Genomic DNA, 22,450 nt, shown 5'->3' on the forward strand with positions numbered 1-22,450 from the left:
GGGAGGGAGACGCCCCCACGGGGCGGGGCCAGCATGATGGGGCGGGGCCACCACCGTGGGGTCGGCCCAGCCGGGCTGGGCCAACAGGAGTGGGCGGGGCTGGCAGGCCCGGGGCGCGTCTGCGAACGGGCACGCCCCTCGCCTCTCCGCGCACGCGCAGCCTCTGGCTGTTCGTGGATCTGCCTGAGTGTCGGGCGGAACTCGCCGCCTCGCGGAGCTGCTGTGGAAGCCCCGTGTGGAGCTGCCTCCCCGCCCCAGGCGGCCGGCGCCGCCTCTGCCCTGCCCGCGTCTCCGGAGAGCACGGGTGGCCGCGCCCTGGGCCGGTTTCTCGGCGGGTCCTGCAGGCGCGGCCGCGGCCGACCCCGGCGCGGGGGCCTTGCGCGCAGCCCGGAAGTGCGGCCGCGGCTCTGGCGGGACGGGCTGTCCGGGCGGCGTGCTCGGCCGCGTGGGCCATGGGGCGGCGGGCGCGGGCCCGGCGGCAGCAGCAGCAGCAGCAGCAGCAGCGGGGCGAGGAGGACGGCGGCCGGGCGGGCGGGCGGCGCGGCGCGGTAGGCGGGGGCGGGCGGCGGGCGGGCTCCCGGCGGCTCCCCTCCCCCTCCCGCGCTCACGCCCCGCTCCGCAGGGCTGGGACGGCGGCTACCCCGAGATCGTCAAGGAGAACAAGCTCTTCGAGCACTACTACCAGGAGCTCGGGATCGTGCCCGACGGCGAGTGGGACCAGTTCATGGGCGCGCTGCGGGAGCCGCTCCCGGCCACGCTGAGGATCACCGGCTACAAGAGGTGCGGGCGGCCGCGGGGACCGGGAGGTGGACACGCCCGAGCGGCGCCAGGTTTGAAGGGGGCTTCGCTGGGAGCGGGGTGCCGCAGCCGTAGGACAGCGGGGAGGGCGTTGGCCCCCACCCGGGGTCCCATATGGTGGCCCCCCGCCCCCAGCACCACGGCCAGGAGCAGTTACTGAGTGGCGAGCCCCCCGGGAGTAACCCCAGAGTGTCCCCGGGTGTGACCCAAAAAGAAAAAAAAAGCCTCTCCTGGCGCATGGAACGCGCGCTTTGCACTTGCCATACATGCAATGTGGACTCGGACCCATGTCCGCGTCCCCTGTGCCCCCTCCCACCCCAGCCCCGCCAGGAGCATGCCCTGCGCACAACCGGGCGTGGGCCCCAGACAGTCAAACAAACGCGATTTCTCTGTTGTTGTCCTCAATAGGGTGAGTTGCAAGTCCAAAACGGAACTGTGGGGGAATGGGGAGAAGGGAGGGAGTGCGGTGGGATCCGGCAGTTAAGCGTGGAAGGGCGGGGGTGTGAAGCTGCAGAGTGTTCAGGTCTGACTTCTCTGCTCGGAGACCGTGGTCTGTGGTTGTTGCTCTTGGGCCGCACACCCAGCATGCCCAGGGCTGACTCCCGGCACTCGAGGATCCCTCCTTGGTGGGGCTCAAGGGACCCCATCTCGCGTCTGGGATTGAACCCAGGCTGGCTGCCTACAAGGCAAGGGCCCCGCCTGCTGTATGGCTCGTGACCCAAGGCAGCTCGTTTCAGGTTTGCAGAGAGGCAGATGGAATGCAGGAAGCTCTTTGATCCTTGTTTCTTAATAGTCACGCGAAGGAGATTCTCCACTGCTTGAAGAACAAGTATTTCAAGGAGTTGGAGGACTTGGAGGTGGACGGGCAGAAGGTGGATGTTCCACAGCCCCTGAGCTGGTAGGTGTAAGAATCAGCCACCCATTCCCTGGCACTGTGTTTGCTGTTGGCGCCAGGGGCGGGGGCCGTTCTCTGCAGACGGGCATGACACATTTCCACCCGGGCCACCCTCAGTGCAGTGCACACAATTCCCACGATCTGAGCCGTTCACCCCACCTTCTCTTTGTCCTGGCCACACCCTCCACCCTGCACCTGTCCCCTGCCCTGCCTTAGGAGGGAGGCCGGGTCTGGCTCAGGCCGCTGGGTCGCTCTTGTCTTGGCTTCGTGCCCACAGGCAGCACACCCTTTCCTTCCCTGCCTCCCACCCCCCCAGGGGCACATTTCCTCAGGGACCTGCTCGGTTTGGGGGTTTAGGCTCCTCGGAGTGTGCTCCCATGAATTTCAAGAACCGGGAGCCTTTAAAGTAACAGTCCACTTTTCAGTGCCCACCTGGAGACAGGCAGAGTGAACAGAGCGGGGCGGGCTGGGGCGGGGGGGAACCCAGAACGTTCTCGGTGATGGTCCTGGAAAGGCGAGTTGAGGCAGTACCTTCCTGACTGCTGCTGAAGGTTGGCCTCTCGGGGTGATGCTGCCTTCCTCCGGGGGCATCACCTGCGTGGTTGCAAACAAGTCAGGCTTGCTTTGCTTTCATTGGCCGCTTGCAAGATCCCGTGTGCTTGCCACAGAGGGGCCAGGCTCCCCCGATGCTGAAGGCCTGGAGGCTCAGCCAACATGGACACGTAACAGTGCCCATTGTCGGCTGCGTTCCTGGGATTGTCAGTTTGCAGCGTTAGGCCAACGACGTCGTGGTTGTTGCTGAGGGAACTTTCCAGGCAGGTCTGCAGGCTGGTGGTACTAGGGAGGTACTTGCTGGCCATGGCCGCGAGCTGTGTGCTTGGAGCCCTCAACGATCACACCTGGCCCGGCTTCTGGACATCCAGATTGTGCTGGGTGAGGGTTGGGGGGTTTCCCGGGCGGGACACGGGCTCTGGTGCTGTGTCAGAAAAGCCTTGCTATTCCCTGGGGCTGCGGGAGGCCGCCAGCATCCCCGGGAGTGAGGTCTGGCCCAGCAGGCACAGGCGCCCCATGCTGACCGCCGATGGCAGCCTTGCCCTTACTGACATGACTCTGGAAGGGCCAGTAAGGCTGCCTTGGTCAGGCCTTCGTCTCACGTCACTTGACATCGGGGTGGTTTCCGCAGCTCTGGAAGGGCCCGGATGGCCCGGGCTTGGCGGGCGGATGGGAGATTCTCGGGAGGGCGGTTCTTATCCTGCTGTGAAGCTTCATCTCCTCAACTGGTGTGTTTTGGCCACACCTGGGGATGCTCGGGGTTCCTCCTGCTTCCGCACGCAGGGATCACAGACCCTGCGGGATGCTGCTGTGTCCTGCCGCTCCCGCCCTGTCCCCTGGATGCAGGCTGGAGAGTGGACAGCTCAGCAGGGCTGAGAACGCTCGAGATGGGGACTGTGGTCGGCTGTGCATCGTGGGGACAGGTGACGGGAAGGGGAGCAGGCAGCCAATGCCCTGGGCCCAGGATGCCAGTGGCCCCCCGAGCAGCTCTGCCAGACTGGTCTCCGGGACTTGGCGGTCCTGCGGAGCTGGAGCTGGAGCCTTCAGCCCCAGCCCAGGACCAGCGGCTCAAGGCCTGGGGTTCTGAGCGAGTCCATGTTCGCTGTGGGTCACAAGGTGCCGCCAGAAAGCCTGGGGTGCAGACAGGGCCTGCCCGGGGCTGCCCGGAGGGCTAGCTGGATAGTGGCCCTTCATGCTCCTCCTCGCACGTCCTTCCTTCCTCCCAGGTACCCTGAAGAACTTGCCTGGCACACAAACTTGAGTCGGAAAATCCTGAGGAAGTCCCCACAGCTGGAAAAGTTCCACCAGTTCCTGGTCAGCGAGACCGAGTCTGTAAGTCGCTTTCTCGGGCTAGGTCCATGTCCCGAGGTCTCGGGGCACGTGAGGACACTGCGGGGTTCGGCCTGGGAGTTGGCGCCAGGGCCAAGCCTCCTGCTGCTGCGTCCTGAAGCAGCTCCCGTGGCTCAGCTTGGAAGGGATCGTGGGTCCAGGTCATTCCTGTCCCTTCGGGGAGACTCGCCTTTCTTCCCGTGCCCCCCGGAGGCTTGCCCTGTCTCCGTCCCTCCTAGCTCCCGCCAGCCCCTGGCTCTGCCCCTTTCTCCTCTCGGCTCCGTGGCTCTTGGTGATCTTCAGACAGGCCTTCCCCGGGCAGGGCACAGCGCACCTCTTCCTGGGCATGGCTGGACTGGGGGTCCTCAGGAGCGTGCTCCCCTGCCCCCCTGTCTAACTACCGGGACATTCTTTTCTCAGGGCAATATCAGCCGCCAGGAAGCTGTGAGCATGATCCCGCCGCTGCTGCTCAACGCGCACCCCCACCACAAGGTGGGCCAGGCAGGGCAGGGTGGGGTGCAGCGCGGGGCCTCCTGGGGCCTGAACTGCTGCTGTGGGGAGGAAGGGGGAGGAAACGCGCCTGGGCCTGCACGTCGCCTGTGTGGTGTCGGGGACGTGGCGTCTCGGGTGTCATTGGCCGTGGCCTTGACTTTCCTGAGAACACGTCTGTCTCGTTGGCCCCCAGATCCTAGACATGTGCGCGGCGCCCGGCTCGAAGACCACCCAGCTCATCGAGATGCTGCACGCCGACATGACCGTGCCCTTCCCAGGTGGGTGCAAGGGACCTGGACGCGCACCGGCCTCACGGTGGACTGCCCTGGCCACGGGAGTGGCTAGCGTCCTCTGGCCTGCTGGACCCCCGGCACCTCCAGCCCCTTCCCAACTGTCCAGGGAGTGTCCGTGCCTCACGCACGCCCTGGAATGTCAGTTCCTGGCCTTGGGGCATCGCCGGGCTGGCGGTGCCTCCTGGCTGGGTTTCTCGTCCGTCCCCCTCTCGTTCCCCTGGCTGTGCTGTAGTAGCCTCGACAGCCCTGCTCCAGGGGGAGCCCTGGGCGCCAGCAGGAGCGACCCCTCATCCAGGGTTGGGCTGGCATTGGGCAACGCCGACCTCTGCTATCCTGTCTCCTCTCGGCCAGAGGTCGGGGGAGCTCGGGCCCGGGCGTGCGGAGGGGCCTCTCGGGCTGCAGCTTTGGGGGTCGGGGTGCCGCGGGTCCTGCCGCCCTCACCCGGCCCCCGCCCCCCGCAGAGGGCTTCGTCATCGCCAACGACGTGGACAACAAGCGCTGCTACCTGCTGGTGCACCAGGCCAAGCGCCTGGGCAGCCCCTGCATCATGGTGGTCAATCACGACGCATCCTGCATTCCCCGGCTCTGCATCGACGTGGACGGCCGGAAGGAGACGCTCTTCTACGACCGCATCCTCTGCGACGTGCCCTGCAGGTACCCGCACGCCGGGGTCGGTGCCTCGCCAGGTGCTGGTCGGGATGCGCACGCCGGGGTTGGTGTTTCGGTTGCAGGAGGGGAGGGACGCGGCGCGAGGCCTCCCAGCTCTCTTCCCGGTGCCTCCCAGTTTGTGCTGCCCCAGCCCTGCCCCTGGTGCCCGAGTCCGTGTCTGGGAGGCCCTGGGCCTCCAGGGTTCGGGGTTCGGAGTCGGGACCCTCATGCGAGTGGCTGGCTGCAGGTCTCCTGGGCATGGAGGAGCAGATTCCCGGTGTGTGAGGTGCCTGGGGGTGGGCCCTGCTGAGTAGTGCAGAGCTCAGGGTATTATCCAGTGTGTCAGCCCAAGTTCAAACCCCTGGTGTCCTGCATGACCCCCTGGCAGTGGCCTTGAGCACTGCTGAGCGTGGCCAAAAAATGCTAACGGCACCTGCGGAGCTTACCCCGAGGGAGACTGAACCAGGGCCAGGCAGGTGCCCCCGGAGACTGGGTTGGGGCTGCTGCCAGGACTAAGACGCTCATGGGAGGGGGGAGGGACAAACAAGTGTGGGGGGGGCACATCCCATGGCACTTGTTCTTGGTGGCTCGCCCCCGGCCGACGGCAGGGGTCAGAGGTGTCATGGGAGCCTGTGCTGGCCGGGGCGCGTGCTCGGCTGCAGCTCACGGCGTGCTCTGGGCTCTGCTTCCAGCGGGGACGGCACCATGAGGAAGAACATTGACGTCTGGAAGAAGTGGTCCACCTTGAACAGCCTGCAGCTGCACGGGTGAGTGCGCCCGGCCAGCCCACGGGACCCGCGGCTTCTCTGAGCTCCCGGGACTTCGGGCGCTGACCCACGGGGGTCCGGATGGCATATGCTTCTCTGTCGGATGGGGCGTCTCGGGGCCTGGCTGGGGCTCCAGTGGCTCTTGCCGGCATGTTTGGGCTGAGAGGGACGCGGGGAGGGCCTGGCTGTGACCCTGCGCACGGCAGTTGTTCTAGTCGCTGCATCCCGGGCCCACTTTGTGCACTTGGCCGTGACGTGGGAGAAGCAGCTCCCTGGGCCTTCACCCTCACCACCCCCTTCGCCTTCCTCTTCTCTGACTCTTGAAAGTCCCTGGGATGCTCCTGATGGCGGGCGAGAGCCCATTAAGGAACACTCTGGCGGTTCTTGGAAATCAATAGGCCGGGCGGGGAGATGCTCAGAGTTGCTCAGCACGCTTGAGGGCCAGTTTCTGTCCTCGGCACCTCGTGTCCCCAAGTACCTGGGGGCAGCCCCAAAACAGTCGGGGCGGGGGGAGAAAACCCCCCAGTTCAGCTGAAGCTTCCTGTCCGCATGGCAGTGTGTTATGCTCTTGGCCTGGTGCTCGTCCACGTAGTGCTCAGGCCGAGGCTTGCACGATGGTTCTGGCTGACCTGGCCTGCGCCCTGAGTGTCGCTGTAGGTGTCCGCCCGGCTGTCGGCCCTGCTCTCTTGTGGGCAGTGACTGCAGCACAGCTCTCGGGCGGCCCCGGCGAGAGGGCACTGCGCAAAGGCGTTGCCCAGCTGGCCCAGGTGTGCCCCTGGCCCCACAGGTGGCCCTGCCATCGGGGTCCCTGGGCACACCCAGGCGTGGTCCCAAAACCAAAACGTTAGTTTCCCGATTGGGAAGCGGAGAGTCTCTGTGAGCCAGGAGCACCTTGCCGTGAGCTCCGGCTGCGGCATCGAGTCTGGCTTCTCACCGTTACACGCGGGCCCGTGTGGGGGCGGCGGCGGCACCTCAGGTTTCCCTGGGTGCCCCTGGGAGCGACCCCTGCGGCTTCTGGTAACCGGGTGTCCGTCGGTAGCCTGCAGCTCCGCATCGCCACACGGGGCGCTGAGCAGCTGGTGCCAGGCGGCCGGATGGTGTATTCCACCTGCTCGCTCAACCCCATCGAGGACGAGGCCGTGATCGCCGCCCTGCTGGAGAAGAGCGAAGGTGAGGGGGCCGGGGGCTCTGCCCGCAGGACCCGCCCTTCCCACCCGGGGCCCTGGGTGGTGCCTGGGCTCATTCGCTGTCTGCCCTCCGGGCTCTGGCCTCGTCAAGTGCTTTGTACCCGATCTGGTGGCCAGTGGCTGAGGTGGTGCCACAGGCCTCCCTCACGGTCGGTTGAGGTCACTGCAGTGGGCCGCACTGCCCAGTGGCAAGCTCAGAAGTCTTGCCAGAGGGCCCATGTCCAAAGGTGTCTGCGACCAGACTGTCCTCACGGGGGGCCAGGAACTGCTGGGCCCTGCTGGCCTCTCTGTGCTCACCAGGCGCCCCTGGGACTTGGGCTCGGCTGCTGCTGCTCTCCCGGGCCCCTTGCTCTCTGTGTCTGGTCTTCACTGGACGTCGCCTGGAAGGCGCCGGGGTCTGCCCACACAGAGGGGACGTCTCCACTCTCGCTGCAGGTGCCCTGGAGCTCGTGGATGTGTCTTCCGAGTTGCCGGGCCTGCGCTGGATGCCAGGACTCAGCCACTGGAAGGTAAGCGCTGACCACGGCCCTACCTCCTGCCAGGACGGGCTCCCCACGAGGGGCCAGTCTCTATTCCGCACCACGGGCCCTTTCCCCTGCAGCGCCCGGCCTCCGCCGCTGGCGTTCTGTGCCAAGTACAGATTGCGTGACCGGCTCTTCTCCCGGCAAGTCGGGGGCCACTGTGTGGATGTGCCTGTTTCTCTGCCCACTCATCTGTTCTTGGACACTTGGTTGCTTCCGGATCTGGGCTGCTGGGGGTCGTGCTTCAGGGAACGTGGGGGTGAAATGCTTTTCTCCACTTGGGGTTGATGGGGGGGCTTGGGGGTCTGTCCCAAGAGGTGGATTTAATGGTTCAAGTGAAAGCTCAGTTCCTAGATTTCTTAGGAATATCCCTACCGTTTTCCAGAAGGGCTGGGCCAGTGCCCTCAGCAGTGAATGAGAGCCCCTATCTTGAAGACCATTTTTTCATGGGCCTTTGTCCGTTTGCAATTTTTTTTTTCTTTTTGGGTCACACCCGGCAGTGCACAGGGGCTCCTCCTGCTTATGCACTCAGGAATTTCTCCTGGTGGTGTTCGGGGGAACATACGGGATCCTGGGAATGGAACCCGGGTCGGCTGCGTGCAGCGTCAGTGCCCTGCCCGCTGTGCTGTCGCTCCACCCCCTCTTCTTTGAGGAAGTTTTTGGTCTCTCAGTGTTTTGATGGGGCTGGATTTTTCACTGTCTTGTTAGAGGCTTGCTTTTTGAAACAGCATGCTCTACTGGCTCTCCTGTTTCATGGGAGGAGGCTCTCTCTCACAAGCTTAGCGACCGGGGCACCCTGCCTGGCTGTGCCCAGTGCTGAATGTTGACCCTCGGGCCATGGGCTAACCCGAGTCCCTTCCAGAAAGTCTGGGCTGCGTCTGAGCACACCAGCTGCGCCCCGCCGGGCAGCTCAGCCTCCTCGTCTTCTGACCGCAGGTGATGACCAAAGACGGTCAGTGGTTTGCGGAGTGGGGCGACGTCCCCCACAGCCGGCATACCCAGATTCGGCCCACCATGTTCCCCCCCAGCGACCCGGAGAAGCTGCGGGCCATGCACCTGGAGCGCTGGTGAGTGGGGCGCGTGGGGGTGACCATCCCCATCCCGGGCATGCGGGAGCCTGGAGCCCAGCGGCCGCAGGGCAGGGCGTGCGCATTCTGTCTGCCCTCATGGCAGTGTTGGGGGTGTGTTGGGGGGTGGCCGGCACAGGCTCCGACTCTGGCTTTGGCTTCCAGCCTGCGGATATTGCCACACCATCAGAACACTGGCGGCTTCTTCGTGGCCGTCTTCGTGAAGAAGGCCGCCATGCCCTGGAACCGGCGTGCGCCCAAGGTGAGCAGAGGGGGGAGGGCGGGGGGGGGACGCGTCTCTGTCGGGGACGGCTTCCCACATCTACGCAGCCTCTTTTCCTTCCTTTCTTTGGGCCACACCCAGTGATGCTCAGGGCTTGCTTCCTGGCTCTGTGCTCAGGATCGTTCCTGGAGGGGCCAGGGATCGAACCCGGGTTGGCAAACACCAAACATGCACGGCAAACACCCTCCCTGTGCTGACTTTCTGGTCAAGGGGGGTCCTGGGTGCAGAGGAAGCTTGAAGCTCGGGTAGTGCCCTCCTTACTGAAGAGCTGCAAACCCCTGCTCAGCCCGCCTTGCCACGGCAGATCTTCCTGTGGCTGTCCACGGGCTCCGGGGGCCGTCAGGGAGACCCTCCCCTTCTTCACGGGCTCCAGGGGCCATCAGGGAGACCCTCCCCTTCTCCACGGGCTCCAGAGACTGTCAGGGAGACCCGCCCCTTCTCCATGGGCTCCAGGGACCGTCAGGGAGACCCTCCCCTTCTCCACGGGGCTCCTGGTCTCCTGTGAGGCCCCACCCCGTTCCTTGTGAGGCCATTAGGGAGACCCCGTTTGAGCAGGTTCCGGGTGCAGGTGTGAGACCTGGGGATGTGGTTCTGGTGCTGACGGGCCAGAATCTGGGCTAGCGGGTTGGCCCCTGGGAAGGACCCTGCCCCTGGCCCCTGCACGGGAGGTGAGACTGCACACTGGGTGGGCCCCTGTCCAGCACGCCTATGGGTCAGGCCCTGCAGAGTCCAGTGGGACAGAATGGTGGCCGGAGCCGAGGGGTGCTGGTACTCAGGGGCAGGGACAGCTGTCCTGCGGCCTCTGCGCTCGGGGACGAGCGACCGGGGCGCTGCCATTGCAGAGGCCCCTCAGGCTCACTCTGTCCTGGCTGCTCATGGGGACTCGGATGCGTCTGAGACGCCCCTGGACCTGAGGGAGACTGGCCTTGAGGAGGCTGCGGACTGTCCACCAAAGCTGTGGGCCCAGGCACTGCCCAGACGCTGACGTGCTCCCTGTACAGCCGCAGGGGGGCACCGGCGAGCCCAGGACCTGTGTCCAGCCAAGCCCTGCGGAGCCCACGGCAGCCCCACAGGAGGCCACGGGCCCCTCGGAGCCGGACCCTGAGCCTGGGATGCCTGACGCCGGTGTCTCCGCGAGTCCCGAGAGCGCGGAGAGTGACGGGGCCAGGAGAGACGGTGTGTGTGGGTAAGACGGCGGCCGCGGCCCGGCTGGGTGGGCCCTGGGCGCCTCCACCGGGTGGACACGGCCTCTCCTTCCAGCCCGCCGCCCTCCAAGAAGATGAAGGTGTTCGGCTTCAAGGAGGACCCGTTCGTGTTCATCCCCGAGGACGACCCGCTCTTCCCACCCATCCAGTAGGTCCTCGGCCGCGCGCACCCGGGCCCCAGCCCGGCCCTGTTGGTCCCGGGGGGCGTCCCTGGGCCCGTGGACGCAGGCGTGGTGGGCTCAGCCGGCTCCTGCCCCGCAGGAAGTTCTACGCGCTGGACCCCTCGTTCCCGAGGATGAACCTGCTGACGCGCACCACGGAGGGGAAGAAGCGGCAGCTGTACATGGTGTCCAAGGAGCTGCGCAACGTGCTGCTCAACAACAGCGAGAAGATGAAGGTGCGGCCGGTGGGCGCGCCCTCCCCCCACCCCTGCCGTGCTCCCCTCAGCGCCGTGCTCCCCCGCTGCTGTGCTCCCTTCACCAAAGTGCTCCCCACAGTGCTCCCTCCCCGGGTGGGGCCTGGCCCTGCTCCCTCCCTGCAGGCTTCTGAGGCTCCTCCCGTTGTGCCGTCACCGCAGGTCATCAACACCGGGATCAAAGTCTGGTGCCGCAACAACAGTGGGGAGGAATTCGACTGTGCCTTCCGCCTGGCTCAGGAGGTGCCCAGAGAGAGAGAGGGGTGGGGGGAGGGAGGGAGAGAGGAGAGAGCGTGTGTGTGTGTGTAGGGGACATGTAAGGGACCCACGCGTGTGTCTGCCCCTCCATGCGTGTGGCCCACACTCAGGCGGCCCCCCGGGTCACCTTGCTGGCTGTGCCCCCCAGGGAATCTACACGCTGTACCCCTTCATCAATTCGAGGATCATCAACGTCTCGATCGAGGACGTGAAGGTCCTGCTCACGCAGGAGAACCCGTTCTTCCGCAAACTGAGCAGCGAGACGCACCGGCAGGCCAAGGAGATGAGTGAGTGTCCCCGGGCCCCGGGAGCCTGGGGCGGGCGGCCCCGGGCAAAGGCTAACGGACGCCTCTTCTCTCCAGCCAAGGGCAGCGTCGTCCTGAAGTACGAGCCGGACCCCACGTGAGTGAGGCCGAGCAGGGATGGTGCGGCCGCTGGGAGGTGGGGGCACGGGCAGGGCTGCCTCTGGGTGGCGGTCAGCGAGCCTGGCCACAGCACCTCCAGAGGACAGGCGGGCACAGCCCGAGGAGCCGGGGCCTGCGGGGTGTGGCAGGGGACATGGGGGACCCCGTGGGGATCTCGGTTTCTCCTTCATGGTGGGAGACAGCTGTGTGATGGAGGTCAGAGCAGGACGTATGAGGGAGTGACCACGGACAGACGAGGCGGGGAGTGACCAAAGACAGACGGGGCAGGGAGTGGCCACAGACAGACAGGCCAGGGAGTGACCCGCAGTCAGACAGGGCGGGGAATGACCACAGACAGATGGGGCGGGGAGTGACCACAGACAGACAGGCCAGGGAGTGACCACGAACAGACGGGGCAGGGAACGACCATGGACAGACGAGGCGGGGAGTGACCAAAGACAGACGGGGCAGGGAGTGACCACAGACAGGGCAGGGAGTGACCACGAACAGACGGGGCAGGGAACGACCACGGACAGACGGGGCGGGGAGTGAACACAGACATATGGGGCGGGGAGTGACCACGGATAGACAGGGTGGGGAGTGACCACAGACAGGGCGGGGAGTGACCACAGACAGATGGGGCAGGGAGTGACCACAGACATACTGGGCGGGGAGTGAACACAGACAGACAGGCCAGGGAGTGACCACAGTCAGACGGGGCGGGGAGTGACCACAGACAGACGGGGCAGGGAGTGACCACGAACAGACGGGGCAGGGAATGACCACGGACAGATGGGGCGGAGAGTGAACACAGACATATGGGGCGGGGAGTGACCACAGACAGGGCGGGGAGTGACCACAGACAGGGCGGGGAATGACCACAGACAGATGGGGCAGGGAGTGACCACAGACATATTGGGCGGGGAGTGACCACAGACAGGCCAGGGAGTGACCACAGACAGACGGGGCAGGGAGTGACCATGAACAGACGGGGCAGGGAACGACCACGGACAGACGGGGCGGGGAGTGACCACAGACAGATGGGGCGAGGAGTGACCACAGACATATTGGGCGGGAAGTGAACACAGACAGGCCAGGGAGTGACCACAGATGGGGCAGGGGTGCCGACCTGGCGGCGTGACCCTGCAAGGGCATGGGCCGCGTCTGTGGGGAGAGCGTGGCTGGGCTGACCGCAAGTGCCCGCAGGAGGCCAGACACGCTACGCTGCCCCATCGTGCTGTGTGGCTGGCGGGGGAAGACGTCCCTGCGGACCTTCGTGCCCAAGAACGAACGACTGCACTACCTGCGCATGATGGGGCTGGACGCGCTGGCCGACGGGCGGGCAGGGGACCCTGACCCGGCCACCCTGGATGGTGCTGCCTCAGACGCCACTGCTGTGGACACTACTGCCGTGGGCACCGCCATGGACGCCACTGCGGACAGTGCCGTGGACGCCACCTCAGACAGTGCCGTGGATGCCGCCACGGACGCCACCATGGACAGTGCCATGGACACCGCCACAGACAGTGCTGTGGGCGCCGCCGTGGACAGTGCCACAGATGTCGCCACAGACAGTGCTGGCTCGGACCCCGCCTAGCCCCGGTGAGCCCAGCTGGCGCCTGCGTCCATCCCCAAGCACCTGGCGTCCCACTCTGGTGTCCGTGATGAGGCGCTGCGGGTGGGCTGTCACCGCCTTTTGAGGGAGGTGGTACTGAAGTATTTTTTTAGCTTATTAAAATTTGCTCATTTTATCTTGGCTGGAGCGATAGCACAGCGGGTAGGGCGTTCGCCTTCCAAGCGGCCAACATGGCCGACCCGAGTTCGATTCCTCCGCCCCTCTCGGAGAGCCCGGCAAGCTACCGAGAGTGTTCGATATGCCAGACACAGTAACAACAAAGTCTCCAATGGAGACGTTACTGGGCCCGCTCGAGCAAATCGGCGATCAACGGGAGGGCCTTTACTTTACTTACTTTTTATCTTGTTATATAAAGATGGGCGCGGGCAGTCGGGACTGTGTGCAGGGCTGGCCTCACAGCAGCCATCGGGGTCCCGGGTGCCCTCCGTGACACCCACCTTTCTGTGTTTGGCTCTCGGTCTCCCCGGATGGTGCTCAGGTTGGCTGTGACGGATCACCCAGCGGTGAGGTCCCGCCAGCTCACAATGCAATCCGAGCAGGGCCAGAGCCGCCAGCGGCCTTGCTGGGCATCTGCCTTTTCCCTCTGCAGGCCTCTGCCATCGGACACGCAGCCTCCTGGGCAGGCAGTGCGGGCCTGGTCACCAGTCAGTGCCTTCGCTTGAAGGGTGAGCTGAGAAGCCCTGTGGGGGCCGCAGTGACGTGTGCTTTGGAGCGGAGGTCCCTGGAGTGGCCCGGAGAAGTGCTGGCCAGGCTGTGGCCCCGGGGTGTCACACTCAGGGCACCCGCCCAGGTCCAGTGTGTCCAGTACTGGTGGGCCCCGGGGGTGGTTGGGAGAGAAGAGGCACTCGGGGGTGTCGTCTGGAGGAACTTCAGCGCCCCCGCACTGCCCCCCTGCACTGGCTGGGGTCTCCCCTCACACACACCTGGGTCTCTGGGTCCCCCTAGGTGGGCCCCGGGGTGGCGCATCCAGCGTGCCCTGGGGCCTCCTGTTGGCAGCAGTTGGGGTCAGCAGAAGGAGAGGCCTTGATGGCGGGGAGGGGCACGTCCTTTCTCTGTGGACGGTCCGTCGAGGGCTGTCCTACATCCCAGAATGAGGCTGAGGGGCAGAGGGAGCCCAAGTACTGCGTGTGCACTGCTGGTCTGCACACGGGGATGGGCTCACGCACCCACATGCAGTGGACACGACAGCCCCGTCCATCGTGTTCAGGGTGTAGGCCCAGAGGCACGTCATACACACCCTGTGGATACGTGTGTCCACACAGGTGCAACAGTTTGACCTTCACAGACTCAGACACACAGTGCATGTTACACGGCATGCATGTATGACATTCACAGTGAGTACACTTGTGTAAATGATGTACCAAGCATACATGCATAACGTATATGGCATATTCACATGTGAGCAACATACCCACGTGTGTGCAAGGGTGCGTTTACGTGTGTACATACTGTACGTGCCCATGAGCATGTGACATCCACAGGTGTGGGTGCGTGTGCCCATGCACATTCTTGACCTCGAAGAGCAATGAGGGCGGGGGAGGGGAACCGGGGGCGGCTGGCAGAGGCTGCAGTACTGACCACAGGCAGGGCTGGGGCAATCCTGGGGGGGTGGGGGTACCCCTGCACAGTGGGGTGCCCTCGTTGAGAGTCAGCCCTGGGGAGACAGGTGTCCTCAACACCTCCCTGCCCGCTTCCGGGAGCAGCGTGGACACAGAAGAGATGATGGGATCTTCTCTTACGGCTCAGAGGCCGGGGCAGTGACTGTCCAGGCATGGGACAGCCTGCACGGGGCCCCACAAAGAACCCCCCCTGGGGGTCCTGCCTGGCCATGGGCTGGGACAGGCGTCCTCTCAGCCTTGCCGGGTGACCATCTGTGACCCCCTCCCCAGGGCCAGGGTCTGTCCCCACCGAGCCCTTGACACAGCGAGTTGGGGACCCAGTGCCCGTTGCATGCCTTGACGTAGGTGCTGCGGGTTAGCGGGACCCTGCTTCTGCTTCTGGTGTCCCCAGGCCCGGGAAATGCAGCTGTTAGCCGCACGGTCAGTAAGACTCCAGGAGAGCGGACCGAGAGGGCCCATCCGCAAAGCTGGGCTGGCCTTTGGCTGCCCTGGTCGCCGGAGGCCCTGCTGGGCTGTTGCATAGGGTGCTGCTGCCACCTAGCGGCGACTGCTGGTACTGCAGGCGCCAGGGGGTGGTCTTCCCTGCCGCCTCTTGGACCCTGCTCTCCCCTTCTTCCCCCCTCTGCCTCGCTGTATCCACTGTGCTGCTCTGGTGGTGACGCCAGGCCCTTCCCCCCCGCACCAGGACTCTGCCAGCTCCATGTGCACACCCAGTACCCGCACCCCGGGGTCGGGGAGCCCTGTGGGCCCCCCAGACCCACCAGAAGGAGAGCAGCAGGAGGAAGGACGTCTGCCCAGAGGCTGTCGGGCTTCCTGCTCTCGCGACATGCGGTGATGGGCTACCAGAGGCAATGCCGGAGTGAGAGCTGGTCAGGCACCTGCAGGCGGGGCAGTCTGCCCCAAGGATGCTGCCTCTAGCTCAGCGGCAACGGTCCCGGGGGAAGGGGGTGGGTGAGTCAGACCCGTTGCTCTCCACAAAGCAGCGCAGCCCCTTGACTGGAAACAAAACCGTGAGTCCATGCGCTGTGGCGACGGCACTGCTGAGACTCAGCCCCTCGCGGTCACATGGGTGGTTTCGTGGGGGCACTGTGGGATAGTGGCCCGTCCAGCGCGGGGCCTGTCGGGGAGGGTCTCCTGTGAGCGCCAGCGTGAGGCTGGGACGTGGCAAATCCGTGTCTTGTGTACTGTGGAGTCAGATGATGCTGAGAGCGAAGGCGACTGACTGCCTCTCCAGGCACACACGGACACACACGTGTACATGTGCACATGCATGCGCAGACACGCACATACCCACAAGTGCACACATGCGTGCATGCACACACACTAATCCAGAGGTGATGCCGAGAGAGTAAAAGCGGAATAGACAAGTGTCTGCCCAGCCCCTCTCCAGACACACGCACGCACACACACACACACACACACACACCTGTCGGCACGTGTGTGTGAACATGTATGTGTGGAGATACACGTGTCTGCGCACCCAGACACACAGGCATCCAGGTGGTTGTGTGGGTGTTGTGGACCGAAGGGGTGTGACCGAGATTCCCTCATGGTGTCGTATGTGGGTCCCCTGAGGGCCGCTCCGGGCTGGCAGCATGGAAGAACTGGAGGACAGGCCTCTACTCACCATGCGTGGCCATGCCCCAGGAGGTGGGTCTGTGAGGAAGGGAATCGGCAGGGGGGTTCCCAGCGGTGAGTGTGATCCCAGCCGCACCGACTAGTACTTTTACAGATTGCTGGGGACCCTAACGGTGGGCACAGGTGGGAGACAGCTCTGCAGGGAGACCTGTGTTCTCAGGAGGGCAAGGCCGGGCCACCTGCCACCTGTCCACCATCACGTCTGAGGGACTCAGTGAGCATGAAGGGTCTGCACCAGCCCCTTCCCCTCTGTCTACCACGTGTCATTGCCGGAGGGGCCCCTTTTCTCCACCTCTGGCCACTGGAGCCTCTGCAGCCCTACCCCCTTGCCCCCAGTACGGAGTGTGTGGGACCCCCAAGCCCACATGCCCACCCACTGCCTCTCACCCCTCACATTTCACACGCACACTCGCTCATTCTTGACCATCTGCACAAAGGCTCACAGGATCACGCGCGCACACGCACACATGTATGCATATTTGCACACGCGCGCGCACACATGCTCAACGCAAGCTCACACGGCTGTGAGCGCACAGAGCTCCTCACCGGTCGCCTGTGCTGGGCGGCCGCTGCATGTCCCCACGTTCCTGAGGCGCCACAGCTCTGCCCGGACTCCTACCTTGCAGCTGCCCTGTGAGGTGAGGGCACCCCGCTGTTGTGCATCAGTGCCCTGGCCGGTGTCCACTTCTGCAGCCTCAGGGCCAGTGGGTAGTGCCGGTCGGGCCTTAGTGACCACACGCTGCACCAAAACATGCACCTTCAAGACCAAGGGGCTGCCTGTGTGACGGCGCAGAGGGCTGCCAGGGGGCGTCCTCAGTCCCCACCTCCCACTCCAGTGGTCTGTGACCGAATCTGACCAAACAGCGTGCCAGGGCAGAGAGCCAAGAGGACCCGTGGACTGGACCAGCTCACCCGGTGCCCACCCCGCCCGTGCCCGCTGCTCAGCTGTGCTCCCTAGGGACAGGGCAGGAGCCAGGGTCCAGGGCACTGGTTCCCAAGCTTCTGCCACTGCGGAGCTGATTGTTTTGGGATCTGATTGTCGGCAGGGTGCCCGGAGACCCAGCTCTCCCATTTGGCTTTAGAAGCTGGAGGGTAATTGGTCTCTGATCCAGAATGTTCTCCCCTGGGGGCCGCTCTGCAGCCTGGGACTCCCGGATATTGCTTGCGAGAGAGGGGGCAGGCTGAGAGCAGGAAGGTCAGCCCCGGGACACGTGCCCGGACCCCTGGGGACGGCCAAGGGCAGGCCCCGACCCTGTAGTAAGCCACACTGCGCTGCTTGAGGCCACTCACTGGGCTTGGCCGCGCTGGGATCCCAAGGTGCCCTTTGGAGAAAGCGTTCATGGAGCATTCTCACGTGTACAGTGCCAGCTCACGGAGCCCCCGAGGGTCTCTGGAAGGTCCCTGAATGTAGTAGAGGCTGTGATCAACTCCGAGTGGCCCCTGGCTCCTGACTCCCAGCCCGACACCCCCGACTGCAAGCAGCTGCCGACGCCCCATCCACGTCCCCAAGGGCTTCCCTGTTCCACTAACCCTGAGCAGGCCCAGCGCAGCTCCCGGCCTTGGCAGCAGCTTCCAGCACCTGGCGCCACGATTAGAGGAAGGTGGAGGCCAAGACCACCCTCACATGCAGCCCTGCAGCCCCCACGGGGCGGGGAGGAGGGAGCAAGATGCAGCCAACCCCACGCTGGCGGCCCTGGGCACATGGCTGGCGAGCTGTGGCAATCCCGTGCAGGGCCGGCCTGTCTGGGCAGCGCCCTTGGTGGGCATGGTGCCCGCAGAGCCCCTGGGCACCAGTGTCCCCAGCGTGTGTCCCTGGGGGTCGGAGCCGGGCTCACCTGGCACTTCCAGGCCAGGCTGCGGGCTGGAGAAAGCTGCTTCTCAGAGCCTCGTGCCAGGGAATCCCGTCCCCTCCCAAGACCCAGGGGGAGGCCGGGGCCTGTGGGCAGAGTCCCTGCTCTGGGCAGGGGGGAAGCAGGGACAGCGGCTCTGGGCACCGCCTAGCTCTGCCCTGCAGTCCCCCGTCTCTCCTCCCTCCCCTCCCCGCCCCCCTCATCCCTCCCTCTTCCCTCCTCCTCCTTTAGTTCCTTCCTCTCCTCTTCCTCCTCTTCCTCCTTCCCCCCCCCCCTCCCCTCTTCCTCCATCCTCGGCTTCATCTTCTCTCTGTTAAAACGACAGGCCTTGGTTCCCCATCCTGGTTCCCGGGGGCGTTTACTTATTTAGCCATTTATTGACCCATTTTGATGCCCCCGGAAGTATTAGGGGGCTGCGGGGCCACTCCCAGCCATGCTCAGACCTGGGAACGCAGCATGGGAGGCACTGGGGGGCCCCCCTCCGCACACCCAGGATTGGACACGGGTCCTTACGCCTTGGGACCGCGTGCGGCTGACTCCTGGGCTGGACCCAGGCTGACACTCGCTGGGAGTCGGGGTCTCTCAGGGGCGGGGCCTAAGTTCAAGGACCCCAGAAGTGGGACGGGGGCAATGCCGCCTGCCACTGTGCGGGGGAGGGAAGCAGGGCTGGGGGGTGTCGGGCTCTGGGTCCTGCTCACGGCCATTCCTCCCCGGGGCTGCCCAGGGGCCGTGCACGGTCTCTCTCCCTCCTGTCAGTGACGTGCCAGCGGTGGAGACGAGGGCAGGAACCTTCATCCCCACAGCCAGGGCATGAGCGAGAAGCCAGCGCGGCCCTCAGCCCTCGGGGGCGCCTGCTCAGGGCTCAGTGCTCGTAGACCTGCTGCACTGCCCACTCCTGCGAGCAAGACGGCAGCCGGATGCCAGCACGGGCACATGGGGGGCCTCAGAGGGGCAGAGCTGCCCGCGGCTGGCCTGTGACGGCCCTGCCCAGCGCTCGGGGCCAAGGCCACAGGAAGAGCCGGGCCTCGCGCCTCTGCTGTGGGGGGTCCTGGGTCTGCAGGGCAGGGAGAGGGCCGGGCAGTGGGCGCGGGGCTGCAGCACTGGGCTGGGCTCTGCTCCTGCTCCCTGCTCTGCCCCTCACTGCTCCATTCAGGAAAGGAGGCTGAGACCAGCCTCAGCAAGGCCAGGCCCTGCCTGGCCCCAGAAGGCAAGTGTGCCCAGCCTGAGCCCTCCTGCTCCTCCCGCCTCACCTCCTCCCGCCTCACCTCCTCCCGCCTCACCTCCTCCTCCCGCCTCACTGGCCTTCCTGCTTGACTTCCTCTGCTGCCTCTCCCCACCTCTGGCCTCTCCCCATTCTTACCTCCCTCCCCATTCCCGCCTCATTCCCCTTCCCGCCTCTCTTCCCCTCCTGCCCCCGATGTTGCCCTTGCTGTTCAGAGGCGCGTACCCATCCCCCGGACGCGGCTGGGCCATGCCCGGTGCGGGTTCTGCAGGTGCTGTGGCACAGTGGCAGGGCCAGACACGTGGATGGATGGGCCAGCTCGGTGACCCAACCCGAGAGTGTCCCGGTGGCCCAGGTGCAGCAGGGCCTGCAGGGGCCTTGGCAGCCAGCCAGGGGGTGACCCGCAGGGGCCTCGTGAGGGGTGGCCAGGTGCAAGAGGGGCTGGACCAGGCAGAGGGCACAGACGGGCCAAGGTCAGGGAGGGACCAGGCGGGGCCTTTGGAGACCCCCACGGAGGGGGCTGGTGGGAGCAGAGGGCTGGGGTGAGGTGGGAAGGGGGCTGGCCAGGGAGGGGGTCCTTTGGTACCCCCAACCCAAGGCACAGCCTGTAACACAGAGGACGGGGCAGGATCTGGGTGTCCCCCCCAGAAATGCACAACACCCCCGTGCCTACTCCTTTGCAATGAGCCTCTTGGTCACCCCACCCTCCCGTCCGCGCAGGGGTCAGCGCCTCGCCACGTGCCTGGGTCACAACCCCACCCCCACCGGGGGCTTCGATGACCCTCATTTCCTCCGGCCAGTGCCCAGCTCTCAAGGGCCTCGGAGTGTGTGCCAGTGTGTGTGTGTGTGAGAAAGAGAGAGAGAGTGTGTGTGTATCCTTGTGTGTATGTGTTGTTTGAGTGTGTGTGTGTCTGTGGTGTCTGTGTGTGTGCATGTCTGTGTGTATGTCTGTGAGTGTGTGTCTGTGTGTGTGTCTGTGACTGTGTGTGTCTGTGTGTTATGTATCTGTATGTGTGTGTATGTGTTTGTATGTGTCTGTGTGTGTCTGTGTGTGTGCATGTCTGTGTGTGTGCATGTCTGTGTGTGTCTGTGAGTGTGTATCTGTAAATGTGTCTGTGAGTGTGTATCTGTGAATGTGTCTGTGTGTGTCTGTGTGTATGTCTGTGTCTGTGTGTATGTGTCTGTGTGTGTGCAAGTGTGTATGTGTCTGTGTAGTGGTGTCTGTGTGTGTGCATGTCTGTGTGTATCTGTGTGTGTCTGTGTGTCTGTGTAGTGGTGTCTGTGTGTGTCTGTGAGTGTGCATGTCCGTGTGTGTCTGTATGTGTCTGTGTGTGAGTGTCTATGTGTGCATGTCTGTGTGTGTCTGTGACTATACGTGTGTCTGTGTGTGTCTGTGAGTGCGTGTCTGTGTGTGTCTGTGACTGTACGTGTGTCTGTGTGTGTGTCTGTGTGTGTCTGTGAGTGTGTGTCTGTGTGTGTCTGTGACTGTACGTGTGTCTGTGTGTGTGTCTGTGTGTGTGCATGTCTGTGTGCATGTCCATGAGTGTGTCTGTGAGTATGTTTGTCTGTGAATGTGTCTGTGTGTGTAAGTGTGTGTGAGTGTGTCTGTCTGTGTGTGTTTTGTGTGTGTGAGTGCCTTTGCAGAGTGATTCACAACCCGCGCAGGCTGAGACCATCTGGTCACCGGCTCTCCCCCGCCACTCCCTCCCAGAGCCCCCGCCCCCTTCAAATCCCACCAACTTTGTCCCAGCTGGCGCCCTTGCGCCCATCTCAGTGCCTCCGTCTAGACCCTCAGATGCGTGTCTGCACCCGCCCATCCCCACAGGCAGCCAGGGGGGTCTCCTGGTGCAGCAGTGAGAGCCAGGCTGCCCTGAGCGTGGGCGTGAAGGGCTTTCCAACAGGGGTTTGCGCCTCCTGGATCCTTCCAAGTGCTCCCATGGGTGACGTACGTAGTCTCTCCTCCCTCCCTCTGCCTCTCTCTCCCTTCTCTCTGGGCCGCACTGGTGGTGCTCAGGGTTCATCCCAGCACGCGCTCGGCCCTCAAGCCCCTACCTGCATTGATTTCTTATTTCTCTTTTTATTTTATCGAGGGCCTTCGGGGCCACACCCGAAGGGGTGCTCAGGGCTGCTCCTGGCTCTGCGCCGAGTCGGTTCTGGTGCTGCTCAGGGAACCATCTGGGCTGTCAGCAGTCGAACTGGGCCTGGCCACCTGCGAGGCCAGTACCCTGGTGCTTAGCCCTGGTTCGCCCCTCTACAACCTCCTCCCCTCCCGTGCTGGCGCCCAGAGTTGCCGCGCAGGTGGGCCCCCAGGCCCATTGGGCACCAGCTGGTTCCCCGCCCCCACAGTCGCCGGAGCCAAGGACACTCAGCTCTGCTGCCCCCCGCCAGCAGAGAACCCCTCCAGGCACCCCCACAGGAAGGGGCTGGCTTGGTTCTTGCCCCCGCTGGGCCCCACTTGCCGGGGAAGGTCCCACATGTGTGGGCGTTGGGGGCGGGAGTGAGGAGCCCATCTGGGAGATGTCTTCTGCCACATGATAGAGGCACCCTGCATCCCCTCACCTGCTAGGTCAGGTGGAAGGGGTCCCAACACCCCCTCCAGGGGTGGCTCTGATGTGTCCCGGGGCATCTCAGCCTGTCTGGATCAGCTTGGGAAGAACAGCCGTGAGCGTGGCCAGAACCACCCACTTGCCCAGCGCCCAGCTGCCAGCCTCGCCTCTCCCTGTCCCGCTCCCCAGAATGTTCTCTCTGCTAAACCCTTGCTAGCGTGTGGAGAACTCAGCCCTGCACAGGCCGCAGGGGCTCCGGCAGGGGGCCATGTGGGGGGTTCATGGGGACCTGGGGCAAATCCCAGGAGCTTCCCTCAGGGAGCAGTTTGACCTGTCAGCAGGTGGAGATAGGATGGAGACCCTGAGACCTGGGGGTGTCTGCTCCTAGGATTGCAGGAGACCCTCTGGGGGCAGGGGAAGGGGCAGGCGGGCCCTGCTGGGCTGTGCTGTCTCGTCCAGGAACCATGGCCTCCTGCCCGAACCCACCTTTCCTCTAACCCCGCCCTGGCCCCGGAGCCCTGAGGGCGGCCCGTGGGGGCTGTGAGCTATGGCTGCCATCGGGGTGGTGTGGGAACACATCTGCTCGCCCCGGTGGCAGTGGGTGTCCCTGACCGGTGCCGCGGCAGGCGTGTCCCCCAGGTGCCATCGCCTAGAGCAGAGCGGCCAGCAAAGGGCAGGACATGTGGACGCTCGCTCGAGGTCACTCCCAGAGCTATGTGAGCTCCTAATGAACTGGCCCGTTGCCCTGCGAACCCCACCCCCAGGGACACGCACAGGGCCAGGCTGCACTGACTGCTCACTCCCCCCAGCGCCTGCTGGACATTG

At 64.8% G+C, this 22,450-nt stretch overlaps 1 protein-coding gene across 2 annotated transcripts; it reads left to right on the forward strand.

Moving 5' to 3' along the window:
• Positions 1 to 339: 339 nt before the first annotated feature.
• Positions 340 to 12,789, forward strand: NSUN2 (NOP2/Sun RNA methyltransferase 2). 2 transcript variants are annotated; one of them, XM_056109053.1, is made up of 19 exons: positions 340 to 548; positions 623 to 780; positions 1,592 to 1,696; positions 3,472 to 3,577; positions 3,995 to 4,066; positions 4,260 to 4,344; positions 4,821 to 5,013; positions 5,700 to 5,774; positions 6,814 to 6,944; positions 7,397 to 7,470; positions 8,419 to 8,549; positions 8,715 to 8,811; positions 9,834 to 10,018; positions 10,093 to 10,185; positions 10,299 to 10,434; positions 10,615 to 10,695; positions 10,859 to 10,997; positions 11,073 to 11,112; positions 12,321 to 12,789. In XM_056109053.1, exons 1-19 carry the CDS (start codon positions 453 to 455, stop codon positions 12,709 to 12,711), a joined length of 2,388 nt encoding a protein of 795 aa, XP_055965028.1. In that variant the 5' UTR covers positions 340 to 452; the 3' UTR covers positions 12,712 to 12,789. The 2 variants fall into 2 exon arrangements, with proteins under 2 accessions (XP_055965028.1, XP_055965027.1); XM_056109052.1 differs by lacking the exon at positions 11,073 to 11,112 and having other exon boundaries at positions 388 to 548; positions 12,321 to 12,542.
• The last annotated feature ends 9,661 nt before the right edge of the window (positions 12,790 to 22,450 follow it).

This window comes from Sorex fumeus, unplaced genomic scaffold (assembly GCF_029834395.1).
Source record: "Sorex fumeus unplaced genomic scaffold, SorFum_2.1 ptg000264l, whole genome shotgun sequence".
In the NCBI taxonomy this organism is placed as follows: domain Eukaryota; kingdom Metazoa; phylum Chordata; class Mammalia; order Eulipotyphla; family Soricidae; genus Sorex; species Sorex fumeus.

Excerpts from the sequence above, each read along its gene's own strand:
- NSUN2 (XM_056109053.1), top strand. The coding sequence starts at position 453 with ATGGGGCGGCGGGCGCGGGCCCGGCGGCAGCAGCAGCAGCAGCAGCAG. Across the intron at positions 4,345-4,820 it reads CATGACCGTGCCCTTCCCAG|AGGGCTTCGTCATCGCCAAC; the intron begins GTGGGTGCAAGG and ends CGCCCCCCGCAG. Across the intron at positions 8,812-9,833 it reads GGAACCGGCGTGCGCCCAAG|CCGCAGGGGGGCACCGGCGA; the intron begins GTGAGCAGAGGG and ends CTCCCTGTACAG.